General features: G+C 39.4%; 1 protein-coding gene and 1 long non-coding RNA gene across 4 annotated transcripts in view; one reads left to right on the top strand and one right to left on the bottom strand.

Annotated features, from left to right (window-relative positions):
• LOC135361971 (uncharacterized) overlaps window positions 1-23,934 on the bottom strand; it is a 409,252-nt gene that overhangs the window by 383,111 nt on the left and 2,207 nt on the right. The gene's annotated exons all lie outside the window — the stretch shown is intronic.
• CUNHXorf66 (chromosome unknown CXorf66 homolog) lies at window positions 1,507-5,864 on the top strand. Its single transcript, XM_045880449.1, has 3 exons — window positions 1,507-1,594; window positions 2,715-2,871; window positions 4,804-5,864. The coding sequence occupies exons 1-3, from the start codon at window positions 1,507-1,509 to the stop codon at window positions 5,717-5,719; spliced, it is 1,161 nt and encodes a 386-aa protein (XP_045736405.1). The 3' UTR covers window positions 5,720-5,864.

The following is a 23,934-nucleotide window of genomic DNA, read 5'->3' as shown; positions in this document are numbered from 1 at the left end:
ATACCTTGTAGTGCAATGATTGGATTGTAGAGTAGTTCTATTTCTAATTTTTTTTTTAAAGATTTTATTTATTTATTTGAGAGAGAGCACATGAGAGGGGGGAGGGTCGGGAGGGTCAGAGGGAGAAGCAGACTCCCTGCCAAGCAGGGAGCCCGATGCGGGACTCGATCCAGAGACTCCAGGACCATGACCTGAGCCGAAGGCAGTCGCCTAACCAACTGAGCCACCCAGGCGCCCCTATTTCTAATTTTTGAGGAACCTCCAAACTGCTTTCCACAGTGGCTGCAGCAATTTGCATTCCCACCAACAGTGCAAGAGGGTTCCTTTTTCTCTACAACCTTGCCAATACTTGTTTCTTGTGTTTTTCATTTTAGCCATTCTGACAGCTGTGAGGTGATATCTCATTGTGGTTTTGATTTGCAGTTCCCTATGATGAGTGATGTTGAGCATCTTTTCATGTGTCTATTGGCCATCTGTATGTCTTCTTTGGAGAAATGTCTGTTCATGTCTTCTGCCCATATTTTAATTGGATTATTTGTTTTTTGGGTGTTGAGTTGTCTAAGTTCTTTATATATTTTGGATACTAACCCTTTATTGGATAAATCATTTGCAAATATCTTCTCCCATTTAGTAGGTTGACTTTTAAGGGTTTTTTTTGTTTTTATTGTTTCTTTCACTGTACAGAAGTTTTTATTTAGATGTAGTCCCAATAGTTTATTTTTGCTTTTATTTCCTTTGCCTCAGGAGACATATCTAGAAAAGTGTTGCTATAGCCATTGTCAGAGAGATTATTACCTGTGCTCTCCTCAAGGATTTTTTATGGTTTCAGGTCTCACTTTTAGGTCTTTAATCCATTTTGAGTTTATTTTTGTGTATGGTGAAAGAAAGTGGTCCAGTTTCACTCTTTCGCATGTGGCTGTCCAGCTTTCCCATTGTATATTCATTCCTCCTTTGTCAAAGACTAATTGACCACATAATTGTGGTTTATTTCTGGGTTTTCTGTTTTATTCCATTGAATCTATGTGTCTATTTTTATGCCAGTACCATACTGTTTTAACTACTACTGTTTTACAATATCTTAATTTTGTTAACAACAACAACAAAATCCTACAGACTTATACCCCAGGATGATTTAATCCCTATAACACTTAAGAATTACTACAAGGCTGAAAAGTGTCCCCTTACCATTTAATAAGGAGAAATAGTTCTTCAATATCTAAAGCAATCCCATTTTCCTTATTTTCTCTAAATATCTCCCTCTACACTTTTAATAATGCCCCAAACTTCTTGATTTGAATTTAATAGAATATTTGATGTGGAGAAATAAATTGTTAAAAATCATTTGACAGTATTTATACACAGAAGCTTGGGCTTCTCCATGGTGAGATTATGTTGTCAGAATATGACACAAAATGATAATGATGTCATAAACTCCTAGAACAGGCTGAACCCTATCAAATACAGTAGTTTCCTTGGTAGAAGAAACATTTGAACAAATCCCTGGACATGAATCTTTTTATTTATGTCCTACTTTTGTCCATTTGGACAAACAGTTGTTTAAATACAAACCAAACTAATGGATCTTCTACTACAGGTATGTGCTTAACCTTAAAATTTAGAAATTAGGATCTATTATATTATGTACTTGAGCTTTAATTAGACAAGCTAGTTGTGTTTAAGAAATCTGCTGTTTTTTGGATGTTACCATTAGTAGGTCTTTAAGAATTTATAGGATGACCTCACTGATATGAGGAATTCTTAATCTCAGGAAACAAACTGAGGGCTGCTGGAGTGGTGGGGGGTGGGAGGGATGGGGTGGCTGGGTGATAGACACTGGGGAGGGTATGGTGAGCACTGTGAAGTGTGCAAGACGGTTGAATCACAGAGCTGTACCTCTGAAACAAATAATATATTATATGTTAAAAAAAAAAAAAGAAGAAGATAGCAGGAAGGGAAGAATGAAGGGGGGGAAATCGGAGGGGGAGACGAACCATGAGAGACTATGGACTCTGAAAAACAGACTGAGGGTTCTGGGGGTGGGTGGGAGGATGGGTTAGCCTGGTGATGGGTATTAAAGAGGGCACGTTCTGCATGGAGCACTGGGTGTTATACACAAACAATGAATCATGGAACACTACATCAAAAACTAATGATGTAATGTATGGTGATTAACATAACATAAAAAAAATAGGAAAAAAAAAGAATTTATAGGAAAACACCTGAGAGTTTTACTTCTGTGTGAAAAATCCAAGCAGCACAGAAGCATAGGGTATAGACATATTGTCCCCCTTCACTCCCCTTCCCCACCCAAATCCACCAACCCCTGCCCTCAACTAATCTAGTATGGTACCTAACATATAGTAGGCTTCAACAAGAGTTTTTTCTTGTCCTACCCCCTTTTCCACCATATACATTCACACACAAACATTAACGCTCAAGTTCATTCACATGTGCAAGACATACATACACTCAAAAACCTAGGTAATGGGGTGAGCAAACCATGATGCAGGGGTAACCAAGGTAATTGTACTGATTAGCCAGAGATCTGGCATCTAGACTGTGGCTGGGGATGTGATAGAGGGAGGAAAATGACAGTGGAACACTTATCATGCTTTAAAAAATCACTGGTAAAAAGATTTGATTTTGACCTTTAGTGGCAAATCACTATCAAATGGAAGATAACACATTTTCTGGTGAAACAATCTCTTTGACAGGAGCTAAGCACGTTGAATCAATGGAGACTAAAATGGACAACTTTAGGAGATGTCTACTTGTTATCATAATTGGTATTATGATCATAGCTTTTGTCTTTACCTGTTTTTGTTTTCTCCATTACAATTATATGAGCGACGAGGCACCCAAAGCAGGAACGTAAGTTTTACACCCTTAAATTAAGAATGTAAGTTGTGTGTATACATATAGTGGAGATTTCATTGCTGTTGTGGTTACTTAATGTTAACCCCAGACTTCTAAAGAGTTAATCTTGTGGGTGGATACCTTCACTTCAATAATATCAGCTCTTAAATATTCTCAAGTACGTTATCAATTTTAGCGTATTCTAAAGCTATCTCTTAACTGAGGGTTCAGCTGAGCCCCAGGCTATTAATTTCATTATAAATTGAGTCTAGGAAAAGAGGGCTTGACTATCCGAATAAGACAGGGAGAATAAAGAAGGGGAGAGACTGAAACCAATATTGCACTGTATGTTACCTAGCTAGAATTTAAATAAATAATTTGAAAAGAGGGCATCTGGGGGCGCCTGGGTGGCTCAGTTGTTAAGCATCTGCCTTCGGCTCAGGTCATGATCTCAGGGTCCTGGGATCGAGGCCCGCATCAGGCTCCTACTCAGCAGGAAGCCTGCTTCTCTCTCTCCCACTGCCCCTGCTTGTGTTCCCTCTCTCACTGTCTCTCTATTAAATAAATAAAATCTTTAAAAAAAAAAAAAAAGAAAAGAAAAGAGGGCATCTGGGTGGCTCAGTTGGTTAAGCGACTGCCTTCGGCTCAGGTCATCATCGCAGGGTCCTGGGATCGAATCCCACATAGGGCTCCCCCTGCTCTGTGGGGAGCCTGCTTCTCCCTTTCCTTCTGCCTGTCACTCCCCCTGCTTGTGCTCTCTCACTGTCAAATAAATAAATAAAATCTTTTAAAAAAATAAAAAAAATTTTGAAAAGAAAATAAAGAAGGGGAGAGAGAGGGAGTTGGGTCTCTGTATTCCAAAAACAATAAAACATTTTGGATAATCTACCATTTTAAGACATAATAGCAAAAATTATTCACTGTTGTTCTCGTTGTCTCATTCCCTTTCACACAGGAGAATCAGGCTGGCCCTGATATAGTGGTTCCCTAAAAATTTCCCAATATAAGGACCAATGACTAAAATACACCAGTGCTCTATTCCTTTAGTTTTAGAGGAATATTGTGAATATAAGTATGCATGGATAGATAACTTGATGGTGTAAATATGATAGGAAGGAAACAGCGAATATGGTCTAAAGAGTTTATTCTTTCCTGATGACAAGTTGTGACAGTTGTCTATGAGTTGCATATCAACCTGTGACTTTTTTTAAAAAGATTTTATTTATTTGAGAGAAAGAGCACGGGGCGGGGGGGTGGGTAGGAGAGGGAGAAGCAGACTCCCTGATGAGCAGGGAACCTGACGAAGGGCTCCATCCTAGGACCCTGGGATCATGACCTGAGCCAAAGTCAGATGCTTAACTGATTGAGCCACCCAGGCACCCCCAACCTGTGACTTTTTTTTTTTTTTTAAGATTTTTTTTATTTATTTATTTGACAGAGACAGAGACAGCAAGAGCAGGAACACAAGCAGGGGGAGTGGGAGAGGGAGAAGCAGGCTTCCCGCTGAGCAGGGAGCCTGATGCGGGACTCGATCCCAGGACTCTGGGATCATGACCTGAGCCGAAGGCAGCCGCTTAACGACTGAGCCACCCAGGCGCCCCCTGTGACTTTTTTTAAAGTTTAATTTCTAGAATAAGTGAAGCTCTCTCTCCTTCTCAACAGTAGACTTGAAACAACTTTGTGTCCTTCCATATGTAGGCTATATGATTATCTAATGCATCCGAAATATACTCTCAAGAAAAATAAAAAGTATTCAGCATGAGTTCATATCTATAACCCAAGTCATGGCTTTTACCATACTCCAATTCTTACTGTGTTCAATTTTTCTACCAGAGCTAAAAAAAAAACCAGTAAGTCTAAACTGACATAATAGCCTGTGTTTTCTGGTGATAGCAATAGTACTCTTTTGTTTTAAGATGTCATATTCCAAATTTTCTATATTTTCAGGCTCAAGAAAGAAGATGTGACAGCCAAGTCATCCAGATCATCCAAAATATCATTCAATGAATACAGGATAGCCAGTCCATGCAGTCTAGAAAAACAATCCATGCTATCTAGTACAGACACGTTTTCTGGGCCCTCAAGTGCAGAAAAGTCATCCATACCATCCAGTGCCGAAAAGTTAATCAGGCCCTCGAGTCCAGGAAAGCAATGTATATCATCTAGTACAGAAAAGTTAAACAGGCTATCAAGTCGAGAAAAGTTACATAAGCCATCAAGCCCACAAAAAACATTCAGGTCAACCCACCCAAGGAAGTCATATAGAACACGTAATCTAGAAAAGCCACATAAGCTAGCTCATGCCCATAAGCTAGGTGGCCAGGCCTGTTCATCCTATCCAAATAAGGCAGTGAGGTCACCTTGGCCAGCCAGTCTACAATATCCAGTCAGGCCAACCAAGCCATCCCATTCACAAAAGCAAACCTTGCCACCCAGGCGATCCAGTTTACAGAAACTAACCAAATCCCCTAGACATCGTAATCTAAAAAGGTCAGTTAGTACAGGTAAGGCAGGCATGTTATCTAGGCCTCGGTTAATCAAGACTTGTCGATGCTATAAGGAAAAATGCCTAGTTTGCCGAAATTCTTCTGAGCCTTTGGTCAATATTTCTGAGACAACGGACAGAAATGTTCAAAACTCACCTTTTCCAAGTGAAGCGAAGTCTTTTTCCAAGTCCTTTCATAAGGGAGATTACAGAGACAATGTATCCTGTGACAATGTGAGCAGCAGTGATATCTTGACATATGACAGTGATGACAGTGATAGGGAGATAACCATTATTTGCAACATAAAATGCAATGAAGTTATCCTTAAAGGCATCCAAGATAATTCAGGACTCAATAAAAATAAAAACCACATGTGATAAAGCAAACTTATACCAACTATTTTATGCTCACCACCTTTAAAACACTGATAGCAGGAAGTCTATTTGCAATCATTATCGAGATTAGTCTTACCCATCTTGGAAGCAACTTATTTTAAAAATAGTAATTAAATGCATGACATAACAAATGACTTGACTGTAATTATTATTGCATTCTAGAGGCAAAAGGCTCCTTATATGTGTCTTACTTAGATCTGGTCACTTGGATGGGAACCATGAGTATACACGTACATGCAAATCTAAAAAGGAATTGCAAGATGGGTACCCTGGACTCCTATTTCCCTTGGATTAGCCCTCACATGAAGTCTCAACCCAATTAAGTTTTTTTTTAAGTTGATTTTTTAATAGTTACACACAGTCCTCACAGTTTAAGACTGTCTTCCTGTAGTGCCCAGTGCTTGGCAGAAACGGCTTTTGTGTGCTTAGTTCTGGTGGAGTTAGGGAAACTCCTGATAGCCATTTCTAACATCACTGTCTCCTTCACTGCTACTTATTGCGGTGGCCATTTAATAAGGTATGCAAATATGGAGTCACTATGCTGTATACCTGGAACTAATACAATATTGTATGTCAGTTATTCTTTAATTAAAAAAAGAAATATTGTGGGGCGCCTGGGTGGCTCAGTCGTTAAACGTCTGCCTTTGGCTCAGGTCATGATCCCAGGGTCCTGGGATCGAGCCCTACGTCGGGCTCCCTGCTCAGCGGGGAGCCTGCTTCTCCCTCTCCCACTCCCCCTGCTTGTGTTCCCTCTCTCACTCTCTCTCTCTGTCAAATAAATAAATAAAATCTTTAAAAAAAAAAAAGAAATATTGAATGCAAAAAAATTAATCAGGTCACGTTAACAAAAAAATAAATTAAAAAAAAGCATTGTGGGCACTATGGACTTGATTTCCTACTGGTATTGCCCTTTTTTAAAAGACAAACTAGAAAGGGTTAGAATTTTTCTCGGTTAGAAAGCCTGGTCTTTTTAAAATTCACAGATACAAGTGAAAGTTCTGATTAAAATTTTAAACTGTTTACTATTTTTAAAAGTTCAAATGTATACAAAAGTAGATAGAGCAAGTAGTATAATGAACGCCCATATAAGCATTCCTCAGATTCAACAGTTATCATTACGTGGCCAACCTTATTTCATTTATACTCTTATCCATTCCCCTTCCCATTTATATCTCTAATGATGATGACTTTTAAAAAATACATACACACAGGGGCGCCTGGCTGGTTCTATTGGTGGAGCCTGTGATTCTTGATCTTGGGATTGTGAGTGTGAGCTCCATGTTGGATGTAGAGATTACTTTTAAAAAAGTACATGCACACACTACCATTATCTCACCTAAAAATTAACAATAATTCCTTAATAACAATTATCCAGTCAGTATTCAATTTTCCCCATCCATCTCCTAATTTTTTTTTTAATGGCTGCTCTGTTCAGATGATCTGACCAGCATTTGACAGCATCTGAGGCTGAGTTTCAAAATTACAGTTTCACTGGCTAATCTGTCTTCATATTGTGCAAAGATTTTGGAGTTAATCTGAGTTGTTAGTAGCCTCGAAAATAGTAAAAGTTGAAATTGTATGGTTTTCAGTTTAAATTCAACCAACATCTTAGTAGGCAAAACCAAATAATCTAAGCTCTATTCCCTTTCCCATTTTGAAGCCTAGAGATTTGTAATACTTTAAAATCTGTGAATATTAATATCTAATTAAAATGACTAACTGCCAGTGATAACCAATGATAATGACATCTTAAGAACAAGTTATATGCATGAGTATCTATGTTCCCTTCTAAACCACATTTAATTATAGAGTAGGATTCTATAGAATATTTGAAGCTCATTCAATATGCAAAATTCTAATGCATTAATGGGGGCTCCATACTAAGGCCAGTATAAAATAAGTAATAAAAATATGTACTATGAGTCAGAGAAGAACTTTAGCAAAAAAAAAAAAAAAGTTTACTAGTGGAAACTCACCCAAGCTAATAATTAAAATAACTAAGTCCTATCACTTTAACAGACAGTCTTCAGTATTTCTTGGAAATGTCCTGATTTAAGTAAGAGAGCTTCTACTTCCTGGCTTTCTTACAGCATTGTCTCATCTCTCATGGTACCTTATTCCTTCCTTCTATCTCGCTCTTTTTTCTTTTCCGCTGTTCAGCAAGTCAGGATCATGTGTTCAGTGGGCCCATGGTTTCCTTACATTTCCATTCTCCCTTCAGAAGGCACCGTGAAGCCAATTTCAAACGTGGCACTTCCCTCTCAGACCATCCCCACTCTCTTCCTGTTGAATCCACCTTCCTTAACACTCATCTCCACAACTTATACCTTGCTCCTGGCTATGGGACTGAAATGAATTATATTTTGCTCCTTTTATTTAGTACAGCTCTTTCTAAAAACCCATCACTTAAAAAGGTTAGATTTCAAACATTTCTCACATATATTTTCTACATGAAACTATATCATCATGGAGCTGAAACGATGCTTTGAGATCCTCCCTTCTATCCTCCAGTGGGAAAGGGGAGCTTAAAGAGCTGAAGGAACTTTCATTCAGCAAGAAGACCACTTTTTATCAGGGGTGGGGATGCCAGATGATCATGGCATGGTGCCAGGGATCACAGATCTTTAAGTGGCCAGAAAGAAGTGATACACCGCAGATGGGATGTTTATGATAATGTCAAGCAGGGACTTAGTAAAAGTCTTCAGCTTTATCAATTCCCCAAATCCTGCAGTCCCTGCCACACTGCGTGCAACCCCTAAAAATTAAAAGTAGCAAAGGAAGGAAAAGAGAAGTCAGAAAAAAGCTCTGTTGGAGCTTCAGCCAAGTATCTCCTTAATTGGAACTCAATATACAACCCTCAATTATTCCTGTGCTGCTGTGACCTTAGAAAACAAGGTTTAAGCATGATTAATTAGTTTTGCAATTATTTATATAATGCATGGAAGGGCCATTTTTAAAATAAGCAAGGGCTAATTATAGCTTACATCTAAGAACTTTCAGAGAGCTCTACTTGTTTAGAATTATCCCCTTATGTGCCTGAATCAAAATAACACATTGAGGGGCGCCTGGGTGGCTCAGTCGTTAAGCGTCTGCCTTCGGCTCAGGTCATGATCCCAGGGTCCTGGGATCGAGCCCCGCGTTGGGCTCCCTGCTCGGCGGGAAGCCTGCTTCTCCCTCTCCCACTCCCCCTGCTTGTGTGTCTGCTCTCGCTGTGTCTCTCTCTCTGTCAAATAAATAAATAAAATCTTTAAAAAAAAAAAAACACATTGAAAAGACTGTGGAAGGAGAAAAAATAAATTGCGACAAATGTCATATATAAGTATTTTACTTTAAAAAATAAAATATAGAAACAATATAGCCATTTTCTCTGAATAGTAGAAATTTACTGATAATAAAAAAATTCATATATATCCTCTATCATCAATCTCTTCCCTTAGTCACCTATTTTCCTAGCAAAATGGACTATTTTTTAATAATTTATTGAAATGACCAAAGGCAGGTAACTGCAAAGAGTAAAAGAAGAAACAAAGACCTATTATGATGAATGGTTGGAATAATTAGTCCCGGAAATTTTTTTTTTTAAAGATTTTATTTATTTATTTGAGACAGAGAGAATGAGAGAGAGAGAGCACATGAGAGAGGGGAGGGTCAGAGGGAGAAGCAGGCTCCCCACCGAGCAGGGAGCCCGATGCGGGACTCGATCCAGAGACTCGATCCAGAGACTCGATCCAGGGACTCGATCCAGGGACTCGATCCAGGGACTCCAGGATCATGACCTGAGCCGAAGGCAGTCGCTTAACCAACTGAGCCACCCAGGCGCCCCAGTCCTGGAAATATTAAGAGTGGATTGTATCTCTCTGCCATTTTGCAAAATAAGAAAATCAAGGGGGGCCTGGCTGGCTCAGTCAGTATAGTATGCGACCCTTGATCTCAGGGTTGTGAGTTCAAGCCCCACATTGGGTGTGGAGATAACTTAAAAATGAAAAAAAATCTTTAAAAAAATAAAAATAAAAAATAAATAAATAAGAAAATCAATGTTAAATTGCTTGACTACAAACTGGAACATAAGAATGTGACTGAGGTTTTTATCTTTAATTTCCACATGTTCATCTAAATAAATATAAAGGCATTCACAGCTAAGTTAAATAGAATTCTAATGTACTATAAAACTAACGGTAGATATTATAGATTATTAACAATAAAGGTAGTCAACTTCTGAAAGTGATAGTTGTTGGCAAAAGGAATATATCTCTGTTGTGTAAACAAGTCTCTTTTATAAACCTTAGTTTTGTTGAAAGAACGGCAATGACAAAGAGTGGAATTGTAAAAATAAAGCTTTCTATGTTGATCACTTGAGGTTACTATAAGAAATAAGAAGAGCAGGGGTGCCTGGGTGGCTCAGTTAGTTGAGTGTCAGCCTTTGGCTCAGGTCATGATGCTGGGGTCCTGGGATCGAGCCCCATGTTGGGCTCCCTGCTCAGCGGGTAGTCTGCTTGTCCCTCTCTCTCTCCCTCTGCCCCTTCCCCCGCTTGTGTTCTCTCTCTCTCAAATAAATAAATTTTAAAAATCTTAAGAAAAAAGAAATAATAACAGCATATTACATACCCACTTAAAAAACTGAAGTGATGAGGGGTAAGCTATTTCAGGATCCATATGACAATCGCTAGACTAGTAGACTATCAGCAAATCAGTCTGAACTACTATACTTTAATTCAAGCCACTTTTCTTGTTTCATTTACTGTTACCATGCACCAAACAATACATGTATAAAATAGAGACTGATGGTGCTCTAGAGCTTTAAATCACTTTTATGTTGTAGCCACTCTCCCAAAGAACACCTCCCCTATTCATTAAGTAGGTACTTGCTGCTGGACGGGATGGAAAAAATATTTTTGTGTGGCTATGACATCCCATGGGTCCGGTATATATGCCAGAATTTGTTAGTTTCTTTTTCTAAAGCTCACATTTTGTTATATACCTCTGTTGTACCAAGGTAATATGGATCAAGTTTTATTCAAGCATAAGGCCTCAGAAGGTCTGCCACACAAACCTCCACATTGAAACACTTTGTAAGAAGTACTTGAATAAGAGGAGAAAGAAATCCAGGAGATGCTGCAAGAGATACATGGTTTATAGGCTGAATTATGTCTCTCCACCAAATTCATATGTTGAAGTCCTAACCCCCAGTATCTCAGAATGTAGCTTTATTTGGAAATAAGGTCATTGCAGGTATAATTAGTTAAGATGAGGTCATACCATAAGTAGAGTGGGCCTCTAATCCAATATTACTGGTGCTATTATAAAAGGGGGAAGTTGGACCCAGACAAGCAAACAGGGAGAATGCCATGTGAAGTTTGGAGTTATGCTGCTACAAGCCAAGAAACTACCAGAAGCTGGGAGAGGGACCTGGAAAAGATCCTTCCCTAAGCACCTTCAGAGGGGGGCATGACCCTATTGACACCTTGATTTCAGACTTCTAGCCTCTAGAACTGTGAGATAATATATTTCTGTTGTTTCAGCCACCCAGTTTGTGGTACTTTGCTATGGCAGTCCTAGGAAACTAATATACTTGGTGAAGATTGCTATTGCCTAGGGGTGCCTGGGTGGCTCAGTCGGTTAAGCATCTGCCTTCAACTCAGGTCATGATCTCAGGGTCCTGGGATCGAGCCCCGCTCAGGCGGCTGTCTGCTTCTCCTTCTCCCTCTGCCCCTCCCCCACCCCCACTCATGTGCTCTCTCTTTTTTCTCTCTCAAATAAATAAAATCTTAAAAAAAAAAAAAGGTTGCTATTGCCTAAAAAATAGTTAAGATCAAATAATAGAAAAATATGAGGGGAGTGCTTAAGAAGGAATGTGTCCTTTACACTCATCAATTGCACTGACTCCTCCCCCTAGGAAAAGGAGTGACTAATCTGATTATTCAGAGGTTAACATGCATTAGGTCACACGTCACTAGCAGATAAGGTCACTGCCTTGAAGGGTGATTCATGTTTGCCCTGCTCTTTGCACAACCTGTGACTGGGTATGTGAGACAGCTCTGGGGTCCTCATCCATTGTGCGGGTTGGGCAAGTAGACACTCTCTCCATACACGAATATACAGGTTGGCCCCAAGATTACAATTCTAGTGGAAAGTGGGAGGCCCCCTTCCTAAGTGGAAAGTGTAAGTGGCATCTACAATCAACCTCATAATGGCACGTGGTGTTGGGTTATTGGGTCTTAGCCAGCCACGAATGAATAAATCAGGCCTCTGTAATCACTATATTGTTTTTGATTTGGTTATTGAACAGGAAGGAGTAGTCCTGAAAACCTGAAACAAATCCTACCCAAGAGCCACAAGTCCTGGTCAACACCACTTTAACTTCTTTTAAGAAACTCTTACAGGAAAGTTATTTTTTGCAACTGTGACATTTGTTATATATTCATGATGCTCTAAACACTATTGAGTGATGTACACAGAAGTAACATTAGTCAGACTCTGTCCCCAAACAGCTTCTATTCTTTTTTTTATCAAAGATTTTATTTATTTATTTATTTATTTGAGGTGGGAGAAGGGCAGAGGGAGAGAGAATCTCAAACAGACTCCTTGCTGAGCACAGAGCACCGTGCCTGAGGAGAGGCTGGATCCCCCCAACCCTGAGATTATGACCCAAGCCAAAACCAGGAGTCGGATGCATAACCGACTGAGCCACCCAGGCGCCCCCAGCTTCTATTCTGTGGAAGAGATAGTCCACCCCCCCAAAAAAATCTCTACTAAGATCAGCCTGAAAGAAAATAGCAAGTCTTCAAATATAGAGCCAATAATAGTAAAACGTGCAATATTCTAAGCTTGCACTATTGCTGTGGCCACACTGAATCTCTAATAGAGATATTTTAGTTTAGGATTTTTACCCACACTCTAAGGATAACAGCTACTGACTTACTGGAAAAATGTCACTGTAACAGCTCAAGGAGTGAGTCCAAAGGAGGAGGACTCAGGGATAGGATTGACAGATGTAGCAAATAAAAATACACCTGGTGGCTCAGTTGGTTAAGCAGCTGACTCTTGATTTCAGCCTGGGTCACCATCTCAGGGTAGTGAGATGGAGGCCTGCATGGAGCCCCACATCAAGCCCTGCATCAGGCTCAGCACTCAGCAGGGAGTCTGCTTCTCTCTCTCTCTCTCCCCCTCTTCCTCTGCTCCTCCCCCCATTCATGCTCTCTTTCTCTGTCTAAAATAAATAAATCTTAAAAAAAATACAGGATGCCCAGTTAAGTGTGAATTTCATATAAACAATGAATAATTTTTTGGTATGCATATGTCAAAGAATATTCACAATTAACCTGAAATTCAAATTTAATTGAGTATCCTGTATTTTATCTGGCAACTCAGGGGGTACAAATAGGAGAATATATGTAAGCAGATTAGATAGTCAATTTGTCAACTTCTTCAGGTTTAACCTGGAGAAGCTTATAGCTTCTGAGAGGGACAGCCCTTCCTACAATGTGATTCCACTCCCCTAACAGCCACTCCCCTGAAGAACCAAAAGTAGACAACTGGCTACTTCCTAGAAGCCCAAAACTTAGTTGGTCATCAGATGTGGTTTCTTGAGGATTTTCAGTAAGAGACACAGAAACTCTAGAGAGAGAACTATGAGGATGCTTGAATTAAATAACATGTAGAGTAGGGCTGGGAAGGCATGTTAGGTAGAAAGTAGATAATAGTCAAAAGAAAGAGGAGACAGAGAAGCATAGAAGAGAGACACTATGTGGTCACTGAGAGAAAGAGCAAGCAAGCTGTTTCTGCTTGCCAATTCTAGTTTCGATCACTCTATGGCTTGACTGTTCTTCATAGTCCAGACATTTGTAATATTGTCTGTTGTATTCTTAAAATAAATGTCCCTTTCTTAAACTGGTTTGAATGAGTTTGTACTCCTTGTCACCACTGATCCTTGACTAAGACAGGTGTGAACTGTAAAGGTTAGAACAAGAATGACAAAAGGCTTCCATCTCAGGTGATTACTCTGATCTAGTCACACAGCTGTGCAGAAGGCAGGATTGCAAAAGATCATGGGATTACTTCCAAATTCAGTGACAAAGAGTACCAAGATTGACTAGCATTGTCTGCTATGAACTTGGGAGTGGGGAGTGACAACATATGTGCCATATATTTGCCATCCCTACAATTGAGGAAGAAATTGAAATAAGCATACGTCTTCCTCAAACTATGCCAAAGGTCATTGTGTAACTACATGAGGGAAATGTAAGATACACAGAAAAACCCCAAACATGTGTAATTTCATCACCTATAATCACAGCAGTTTGTTGAACTTTTGCCTGTTTCTATCTATTCTTTATAGTTATGCAATCCTTAATTTCTTTCTATGGAAGGTCACCCACAGAAATGAATATAAATCATTTATTTTCCTGGCAGGCTTCGTTTGGACTATGTTGATATTTAAACAGTTCATGGAAAAGTATGTCAAGGCTATAAATAAATTCTCTGTACATTCGAGATCATGAATATTGTTTATGATCTGGGCCAAGAACAAAAGCTGATTAGGGAAATTACCATATATTCCTGAGATAGCTTTGGTTTAAACCAAAGAAGATAGTGATTTTTCCCACTGAATAATAATAATGAATAACAATAACTAATATTAATATGATAGAGTGGGCAGTTAGTTAGATATGAGCAGGGAACAAATACTTTCCAATAGATTAAAAGGGAAGAAACCAAGTTCCAAACTACAGGGAGAGATGGGGGGCGGAATACGCATGCATCCTTTCCTATAACCACTGCCCTACCAGCAACCTAGAGCTTCATTAAAATACATATACACTGCAGTTTTGACCTTCCCACCCCCCCACCCTCAAGGGGGATGCCTGCCATGACAGTCCCAACAAGGACCATATAGGGTCAAGAAACTCCCCCTCCAGACCAGTAGGAGGAGTCCCTTAGATGATTGGAAGCAACCTCAGTCAGAGACCACCCTACTTATGACCCATAGCCTATGCAAACATAAAAAGAAAAGACAACCCTGAGCCCCCAGTGCAACTGCCATCTCTGTGCCTGCCCACTCTCCCATCTTGAGAGTGTACTTTCTTGTTAACTGCTATTAAACTCTTGCTTACTTGAGAGTTTGGCTCTGAATTCTTTCTTGGCCAAACTCAAGAACGAAGGTTGGCATGGAGGCAGAAAAGGGACTCACCGTTGACAAATATGGCACTTCAAAGACTGCCAAAAAGTGAAATAGTCTCACATCTCTCTATTAAATACAAAATTGCTGATGTCAGGGACTCTGTACATATTACAAATACACCATCCAGGAAGCACTATCCCTAAATTGGGAGTGAATCAGGGCAATTATCGAGAGTCCTACACTTTAGGGAACACCAAACTTGTGGTAGACTGAGAAATAATTAATGGAGGCAGCCCAAAGGAGATAATGATCTAGTGAGCACTTAAAAAGAAAAAATTATTGCCTGACAAATATACACATATTTGGTTCATTGGTCTATCAACCCTTTTGTAATTTTTCTATTCCTTTAATTGAATTTCATTTGGATAACCATGTTGGGTTGGGGAGGGGAGTGTGTGTGATGGAACCTCATAGTGATTATACCTGGCTAAAACGTCCTGTGGAAGCCTGAGGGTCGGTAAAAGTATGCCTGCCCCATGGTAATGTAAAACAGTCATTAATGATAGGAGATTGCCCAGTAGTCATGAAATGACAGCTACCAGAGAAATAGACTAATTATTAATTATGACTTTATAGCTGAGCAGGAGTTGAGACATTACCAATCAGAGTCTTAGAAGCGATCTGTAGGAGAGGAGCTAATTAACTTCTTGTGAAGAATGACAAGACCATTGTTCCTTTGAAGTCCACATTCTATCTGGTTGCCTGGGTGACTCTGTCCCATCTATATGTATGTACACACATAGAAAAAGAAGCAGTTTTACTCTGAAGATTAATGAAATGTACTGTGTAAGTACTTAATTTATTTGGTGGGTTTGGTCTTTTTTTTTTTTTTTTTTTTTAATTGGTAGGTGTTCTCTGTTCTACCCAGGATTGGTTAAGAAGATTCTCATAAACCACAGATATGGTAGTGTGGTATAAGGAGGGTGGAGTAAGGAGGTACTGAATCTCAAAAAGTAGGCTGAGTGGGGCAGAGATGACATGTGGCTCTCCCCACAACTGTAAAGAAGGTATTGGGCAGAGTAGCTGGCAGTCACAAGGTGTGATCCGAAAAGCAGGGAGTGAAACCTCACTACACACCCAAATAGTTTACCTATTGATACTTAAATCCCAATCACAATAGACTCATTACTTTGGTTCAGCATTGCTCATTCCCCGTGGTTCTTTATAAACATCTAAACACATTTCAAAGTCTCCAAATTCTTAGATTGAAGAGGTTTATCAGATCCCATTCCTCTATTCATAAGGGAGGATTGCAGAAGAGCCCTGGGCTCTTTAGGTAGGGGCTAGGAAGAGGCAGTTTGAAAATGAAGGGCATGGGAGTTTGAGAAAGTCTAGTAGACACCTGCTGGGATGTCTGTCTTGCTCACCTCTACTGATTTCCTATTTTGCTGGGAGCTCTCCTTTTGAGAAGAATCTTCTGGTTTGCTGATAGTTTTCTGGGGGAGACTGAATGCCTGGCTAGGCGAGGATAAAGACACAGGCTGCACATCATAAACAGTGTCATCTAATCTGCCTGCCCATAAAGTCTGGTGTGCTGAGAACTATTCCATCATCCTGTGGAAGGTGTATATGTGGGATAGAGTTGTAACGAACTAATATGAGTTTGCTCCTTGGTGAATCACAGAAACTACACGAGGTAGAGTGGTAGCACAAGGGAACCTTGATTTGCAGCAAATAGGGAGATCACAGGGAATAACTTCCAAAGCTGTGACTCCCTGAGCAAGGATGAGTGGGTCCCTTTAATTTAGGGTTAGGATGAATATTGAGATAGGGGAGCCCTGTCATCATATGTAGAGGTGGGCATAAGGTGGCGTATGAGCCTTAAGGAGACATGCCTATACATACATTGTATGTTATGTAAATGAGGTTTGTGCTCCTCCTTGGGCAGAGATTTTTAGTATTATAATGAGGTAAAGGTAACTGTCGGTCACTCCATGGTCCATCTGTGCAGGTATGAGTTGGGAGTTAAGTTCCAGCTGGTCTGGGTGTTCTGGGCTGACGGGTAACCTTTTGTCCAGGCAGTTGCTTTTGCTTGAGTGGTAGTTTTGGTTTCCACCACAGGATGCTGTGCCCTTTGGGTCTCTTGTTAAAAGATAAGCTGGAAAGAAGAGCTTAAGGAAAAATATGGGACAAATGTTGGTGGGTCTAAGCAGGTGAGCAGTAGATCAGGTCTTGGGGTCTAGCTGGTGACAGAGCCTGAGCAGCCCTGAAGGCATATGTTAGTTTCATGCACAGGTGGCCCAGACTCCCACGGCACCTCCTCCTGCCATATGGCTGCCCCTTTCTCAATCCATACCTGTGGCCCCCTGGTAAGTTACCTATGACCAAATGACTCAAGATAAAAAAGAAATACATCAGCTTGGTTTACACATAACTTTGCATAGTTAACCTGGCACCATCTGAAAGTAAAAGTAGATGACTGCAGCACTACAACCCCACCATGGGGTACCCCAAAAAGATACCAGGGAAGGGAAATCTTCCCAGTGAACAGAGCTTTGAATAGCACATCTGATTGTCTATTATATCTGGGAGAGATGACCTGAGGGGCAGATCTACTCTGACTCACAGGCAGTGTGACCAATGGGTTAGCCAGGGACTTAGAACAAATTTCAAATAGCAATCCAAATAGTGCCACTTGGAAAACTGAAATTTTATCATCTTAAAAATGGTATGTAAAATTCGTAAGTCAGAAATAATTTAATAAATCATTCAATCCCCTCATCTTCCCATGGAGAAAATAAGGTATAGAGAATGTATGTGATTGGTCCAAGGGAAGCTCTAGGTAACAGCCAGAATTGACATCTCCTGGATCTCAGTTTAGGGCTCTCCCCAGAACAGCACACAGATTATCATTCATTCCTTTGTCAGCATTTCTTGAACTTCAACAACACGTCATGCTCTTCCCTGGAAATAGGGATACAGATAAATAAGGCATGGCCCTGCCCTCGAGAAGCTCTTATGTTTGTTATGTGTTTTGTGCATGTGAGTGTATTATAGTTACATCCTGTGACAAGAAATAAGTGAAACCAAAATGGCAAATACTTCTTCAAGTAGGACAGACTAAATACTTGCTGAAGAGTGCCAAATGAAATTAAAAATGCTAGAAAGTGAGCCAGTAAGAACTATATTACTTAAAACAGACACCAACAGAAATATTAATTAATTCAAGGTTGGATTTGATTGTTAAGGGGAGTTTACATCACTATCACTGCTGGGAAGAGAGCAATTTTTAATGGATTTTGATGGCATCCTGCCTGAGTCTTAGTACCTAAATGTTAGCCTGGGTGAGATAAAATTTGAATTAAGTGATCAGGAAGACTGATGGATGGTGCAATCTGCAATTATTTTAAACAGTAGAAAGTGGTGAAATAGGACTGTTGAGTACCCAAAGGGCTTGTTAATTTTCAGATCTGAACTTCAAATTTTATTCTTTGGTTCCTTATGAGGTTACACCTCCTTCCCCAATTGATCTTTCTCACAAAAACTAAGTTCTGCTCAAAAATAGATGCTCACTCCAATGCATCCTCTTAATCTAAGACCATTTGATTCGCTCTCTCCCCTGTCAGCCTTCTTTACTATCTTAGAGGAAAAAGTGTCCCTCCTTACCCCTCAAACCTGAGCCACATGCCCTTACCTCATTTCACACCCTGCTTCCTCAATTATCTTCTCTTTCTGAAATCTTTAGCTTCTCCTTTCTACAGAATCCTTTCCTTTCTGCTTTTACACATATATAGGTCTCCTTTCATTTGGGGAAAAAAAAAAAAAGTTGCTTATCCTTATGGCCCTCCTAATTATTGTACAATCTTTTTTCCTTCTTAAACCATCAAGCTTTGAGAATGAATGGTTTATACCTACCTATAAGCTACAATCTGGCTTCTGGCCCGACTACCATTGAAAGTGCACTCTTAAAGCTCATGCATGGTTTCTGAAGCATTAAATGAAATAGCTTTTCTTAGTCCTGATTTCCCTTGACCAGGGATAGATTTCTGAGGTTTAGAGCATCTTATACCACATTTTCCATGCATACTGGACATTTTCAAGCATTCTATTGCTACTTCAACATAGTTAAAACTGAACTCACAATTTTCTCCCCTGATATTCCCACAAATGATTCTCCTATGTATGACTGATGGCAAGCTCTATGAGACAGGGATCACATCGCTCGCATTCATTGCTATAGCTTCGTCATGCTGCTTGGATGTAGTCAATTGTTAAAATGAATAAACATCATTCTCCCGCTCACAGAGCCTTAATTCCTTAGAGTCATTTTGAATTCACCTCTTTCTTTCCTTTGTCCCATAAATTAAATCAGTGATCAAATGTTGTTAATTATGCCTTCAAAATATGGTGTTTAAGGGTATGGATTTGCTGTCTAGTAGATCTTTTTGACTCTTTGCTCTACTATTTTCTAGCTGTGACTTCGGGCAAGTTCCCTAACTTCTCCATTTCTTCATCTATAAAATGAGGATAATAGTGGTACCATATGGGGTTAGTGAGAATAAATGAGATAATGTAATATAAAGTGCTTAGCACAGTACCTAACACATAGCAAGTACTCAATAAATGATAGCTATTAAAATTATCTTTCACTGCTCTGCATTGTGAACCCACACTCTGCTAGGGATGTCTACTTACTACTTCATATCTTTGCTGTTTCTCTTGGCTAGAATGCTCTCTTTCCTTTCTGCCCTTTCAAAATGCAATTTACTCTTTTTATTAATTTTTATTTTTGAAAGTGATGCATACTCATAAAGTTAAATAGATTAATAAGACTTATAAAGAAAAAAAGCAAACCCTATTTCATCTCTCCCAATTTCTGATCTATACTACTAAAGCAACTACTTTGAATAATTTTAGCTATTTCTTCTAGTATTTACTTATATATTTCTATATAATATACTTATACTGATGTTTCTTGCTCTTTCAAGTTTTAGATAGTACTGACTGTCTTCTTATTATGGAAGATACAGATTTAGACCTCTTACAACATCACCCTTTCCAACTTGTGTTCCCTTCATTCTACAAAAGATTTGCAATTTGGTAAATCAGTAAGATAGTGTTTTCATTGTTATGGCTATGTAAATGTCTTTCACTTTGAAGCCAAGTAGCATTTTTTTTTTTTTTAAGAATTTATTTATTTATTTGACAGAGAGAGACACAGTGAGAGAGGGAACACAAGCAGGGGGAATGGGAGAGGGAGAAGCAGGCTTCCCGCCGAGCAGAGAGCCCGATGTGGGGCTCGATCCCAGGATGCTGGGATCATGACCTGAGCCGAAGGCAGACGCCCAACGACTGAGCCACCCAGGCGCCCCGCCAAGTAGCATTTTATCATGACTCATTTACTTTTTTGTGCAACTTTCAGTTTTTCCTGGAGTTACAAGCCTTGGTTTTTCCTAGTTGGCTTTATTTTCTATGTATCAGTCACTAATTCTTCACTAATTTCCCATTCAACTGTAAAACCTTTCTGAATACTATTCTTAACATGGTCAAACACATCAGGTAATCTATCAGTTAATTTTCAAAAATTTTTTTCTCTAGAGACATCCCTCCTGTATCCCTCCATCTTCCCACTCTCCACTAGCCTGGCTGCTCCCTAGGTGTGCCACACAGCTGTCTACCTCAAACTTTCTTTCATTATCATACCAGGAATTTCCTTCACCTCTCTTTTATGTTCATCCCATTTTCTGGATCTCATGAATTCTTCTTTCTTGCTTTACTCTCTCATATGATGGAATGTATATTTTAGTTGCTTCCTGAGAAGGGAGGTTTAAATTTTATATCATTTGGGGCACCTGGGTGGCTCAGTCGTTAAGCATCTGCCTTCGGCTCAGGTCATGATCCCAGGGTCCTGGGATCGAGCCCCGCATCGGGCTCCCTGCTCTGCAGGAAGCCTGCTTCTCCCTCTGCCCCTCCCCCTGCTTGTGTTCCCTCTCTCGCTGTTGTCCCTCTCTGTCAAATAAATAAATAAAATCTTTAAAAAATAAATAAATAATAAAATAAACTTTATATCATTTACTACTCCTCAACATGGACCCATTGCTCCTGTAGGCAGGTCTACTTACCATTTACTGGAATATTTTCACCTCCACATCTTTGCCATTTATCTTGGTTAGAATGTTCTCCTACTTCCTGTCTACGTGTCCAAATGCTATTTGTATTTTCAAACTTATTTTTATTTTTATGAAAATAGTGTATGCTCATAGTTTAAAAGTTAGTTATAAGACTTATAAAGAGAAAACAGAAAAGTCTCTTATCCCATCCTTTTCCATTCTCAATCTATGCATCTAGAAGCAAGTACTTTTCATTATTTTAGCTGCTTCTCCTGATGTTTACCTCCTTATTTCTAAATAATATAACTATACTGATATATTTTGACTTAATGACTCATTATGGAAGATAAAGATTTACTCTTCTTATGCCATACCATCTTCTCTGTCTCTAGTCTCTGTCTATCTTCCCCATGTAGCTTGAGAGGATGTAGAATTCTGAATTAGAAATCATTTTCTCAGAATCTTAAAGGCCAAACTATATCTCAATGAATTCATTGTGATTCCTAGAGATTGCCTCTTCTCTTCCACTGTACTAAAATACCCCATCCTTTTAACAGTCAGAGTTCTAGCTTGCATGCCTTTGGTATCCTTTTAATAGTCAGAGTTCTAACTTGCGTGCCTTTGGTATCATGATTACTAAAATATACCTACTTCTCCATTTTGAAAAGCAAAACAACATTAGATCATCCACAGTCCCTTTGGACTTCTGCTGTTCTCCATGATTACTAACCTCATTTGTCAGTGCCCTCGATGTAATTAATATGGGCTATTTGGAGCACTACAACAGGGAGCCCTGATCTTATCTGACAAAGTGACACCTAAACTGAGATCTGAAGGGTGAATGGCAAAGTCCATGAAAGCATTCCAGTGGGGATGGTTGTATGTGCAAAAGCTGCCCAGGAAAAAGAAACTTTGGGAACTCAAGGGATGAAAGGTGGCCAGTGGGGTGGAGCTTGGTGACTAAGAGGGAGAGTAGGCCCACCTTTATGCTAGAGAGGAAGGCAGGGGCCAGAGAATTCAGGGCCTAGAAGGTGATGTTCAGGCAAGATTCGGGACTTATCCTAAGAGTGATGAGAAGCTGCTGAAAAGTCATTAAGTAGGGGAGTGATTTGATCTGTCTTCCAAAGATTTCTGGGGTTGCAGTGTGCAGAATGAATTGGAGAGAGCCAATAATTAGGAAGATATGGATAAAATCAGTTTTAAGTAAGTGTTAGGGCCAGACTTGGAAGGGAGAAAGAAATTTCAAATGGGCAAAAGGTAGTCTTATGAAGTATGTTTGAAAGCTCAGCAGACAGTTAAATTTCTTTAACTTGCTGATGGCAGTGATTTAGATGCTGATATAACAGCTTCAATTTTTTTTCTTTTTTTTCTTTTTTTAGTATTAGATGGAAAAAGTGTCTCCTTCTCACCATTCCCTTCCTGATGGGATCCTGAATTGCTGATCAACTGACTGATCCCAGAAGCAGTTTGCTCCCCTCCTTCCCAAGTGTGGACTGCCATCCTGTGCCCTAGTGGTTGTTCTGCCCATTTGCCATGGTGAGAATTCTGAGGGGCTGAGGTAGAAGGTGGGAAAGAGTAAGGGAAGCAATAGAGAAGGGCTTCTGAGGGGCTTGCATAGAAATGGGCAGCAGAATTGAAATAGTGGAGGAAGAACACTTTCCCTTTTTCTGACAGTAAGCATTATATGTAGTCACGATAGTAATAAGGACAGAAGACTGCTTCCTCAGAATTCCTGCCTGCAGGAGACTGGGGCTTCTGCTGAAGTCAGCTGATAACACCACAAGAGTTGCTGTATACCACGGGTTCTGACAGTTTAGTCAGGAGGAAGTTAGTTTTTGCAGTTCTGTTTATGCAGTTGGCCAAATGAAAAATGCTGGCTGATGGGCTTGCTTTTCATAGTCATCGACAACAGCTTTCTACAACACCTAGGTTTTCTTTGGAAACTGTGAAGAGGTACTGAAAAGAAGAAAAATAATTTCTTCTGGTCTTAAAGAAGCTCACAAAGGAAAGTAATTCTAAAGGGTGCTTATGAGAGTAACTAATTTCAAGTTGGGTTTGGATATGGGAAAAAATTACCTTGCATAAATTTCGTGTTTTGCTGAGCATATTTTGATTTGTGTATTGCATTTTTATAGTCAAGCAAATTAGTCTGGACCCATGAGTATGGGTGTTGTGATGAAATAATTAGGACACAGAGATAGCAGAATTACAATAACAAATGAAAATTAGACGAGCAATATTGCTATATCTTGGGGGATCAAAATGCCTTGCTTTTAAGCTGGACAACATAGCAATGGCATGTGACATAATACACAATGGTGTGTGAGAGAATACTGCAAAATAATTTCTAGTTCTTTAATTTTTAATTTTTAATTTTTTTTCTTTTTTTAAGTATTCTCTACACCCAGTGTTGGGGGGCGTTCCAAATTCATGCCCCGGAGATCAAGAGTCACTTGCTCTATGGGCTAAGCCAGCCAGGTGCCCCTAATTCTCTAGTTTTTTTAAAAGTTGATCAGTTTGAGAGACACCTGGCTGGCTCAGCCGTTGGAGCTTGTGACTCTTGATCTCCCGGTCGTGAGTTTGAACCCTCCCAACATTGGGTGTAGAGATTACTTAAAAAAAGAAAAAAAAATTTTTTTTAGAAGTTGATCTGTTTGGATCTGTAAGTACATTTTTTCCTTTTGTTTAACAAAATTGTATATGGAAAGATATTACTTATTATTTACTAGTAAGTACTTGCATCTCCAACATCTAAATTCATTTTCTATTACCTATTTTATTGATAAGGATGTATTTTATTGATAAGAATTCTATACTTATTCCTAGAACAAATGATAATCACTGCTTCCACCTCCAAATTTCAGTATCTAGAAAAGTGCCTGCCACATAGTAGGTGTTCAACAATTAGTGAATTAAATTATATTAGTTGCTGTGTTCAATAAAGTAAAGCCAGAAAATAAACTCTATTC

Source organism: Mirounga angustirostris, unplaced genomic scaffold (assembly GCF_029215605.1).
Source record: "Mirounga angustirostris isolate CCGP_5_RB_7025 unplaced genomic scaffold, mMirAng1.0.hap1 SCAF_11, whole genome shotgun sequence".
Taxonomy (NCBI): domain Eukaryota; kingdom Metazoa; phylum Chordata; class Mammalia; order Carnivora; family Phocidae; genus Mirounga; species Mirounga angustirostris.
This window is presented reverse-complemented; position numbering and strand designations above follow the sequence as displayed.

What these genes read in the sequence shown, in the direction of transcription:
- CUNHXorf66 (XM_045880449.1), top strand. Translation starts at nt 1,507, where the DNA reads ATGAATCTTTTTATTTATGTCCTACTTTTGTCCATTTGGACAAACAGT. An exon ending in TAATGGATCTTCTACTACAG is followed by an intron (nt 1,595 to 2,714) that starts GTATGTGCTTAA and finishes TCTCTTTGACAG; the next exon opens with GAGCTAAGCACGTTGAATCA. An exon ending in GAGGCACCCAAAGCAGGAAC is followed by an intron (nt 2,872 to 4,803) that starts GTAAGTTTTACA and finishes CTATATTTTCAG; the next exon opens with GCTCAAGAAAGAAGATGTGA.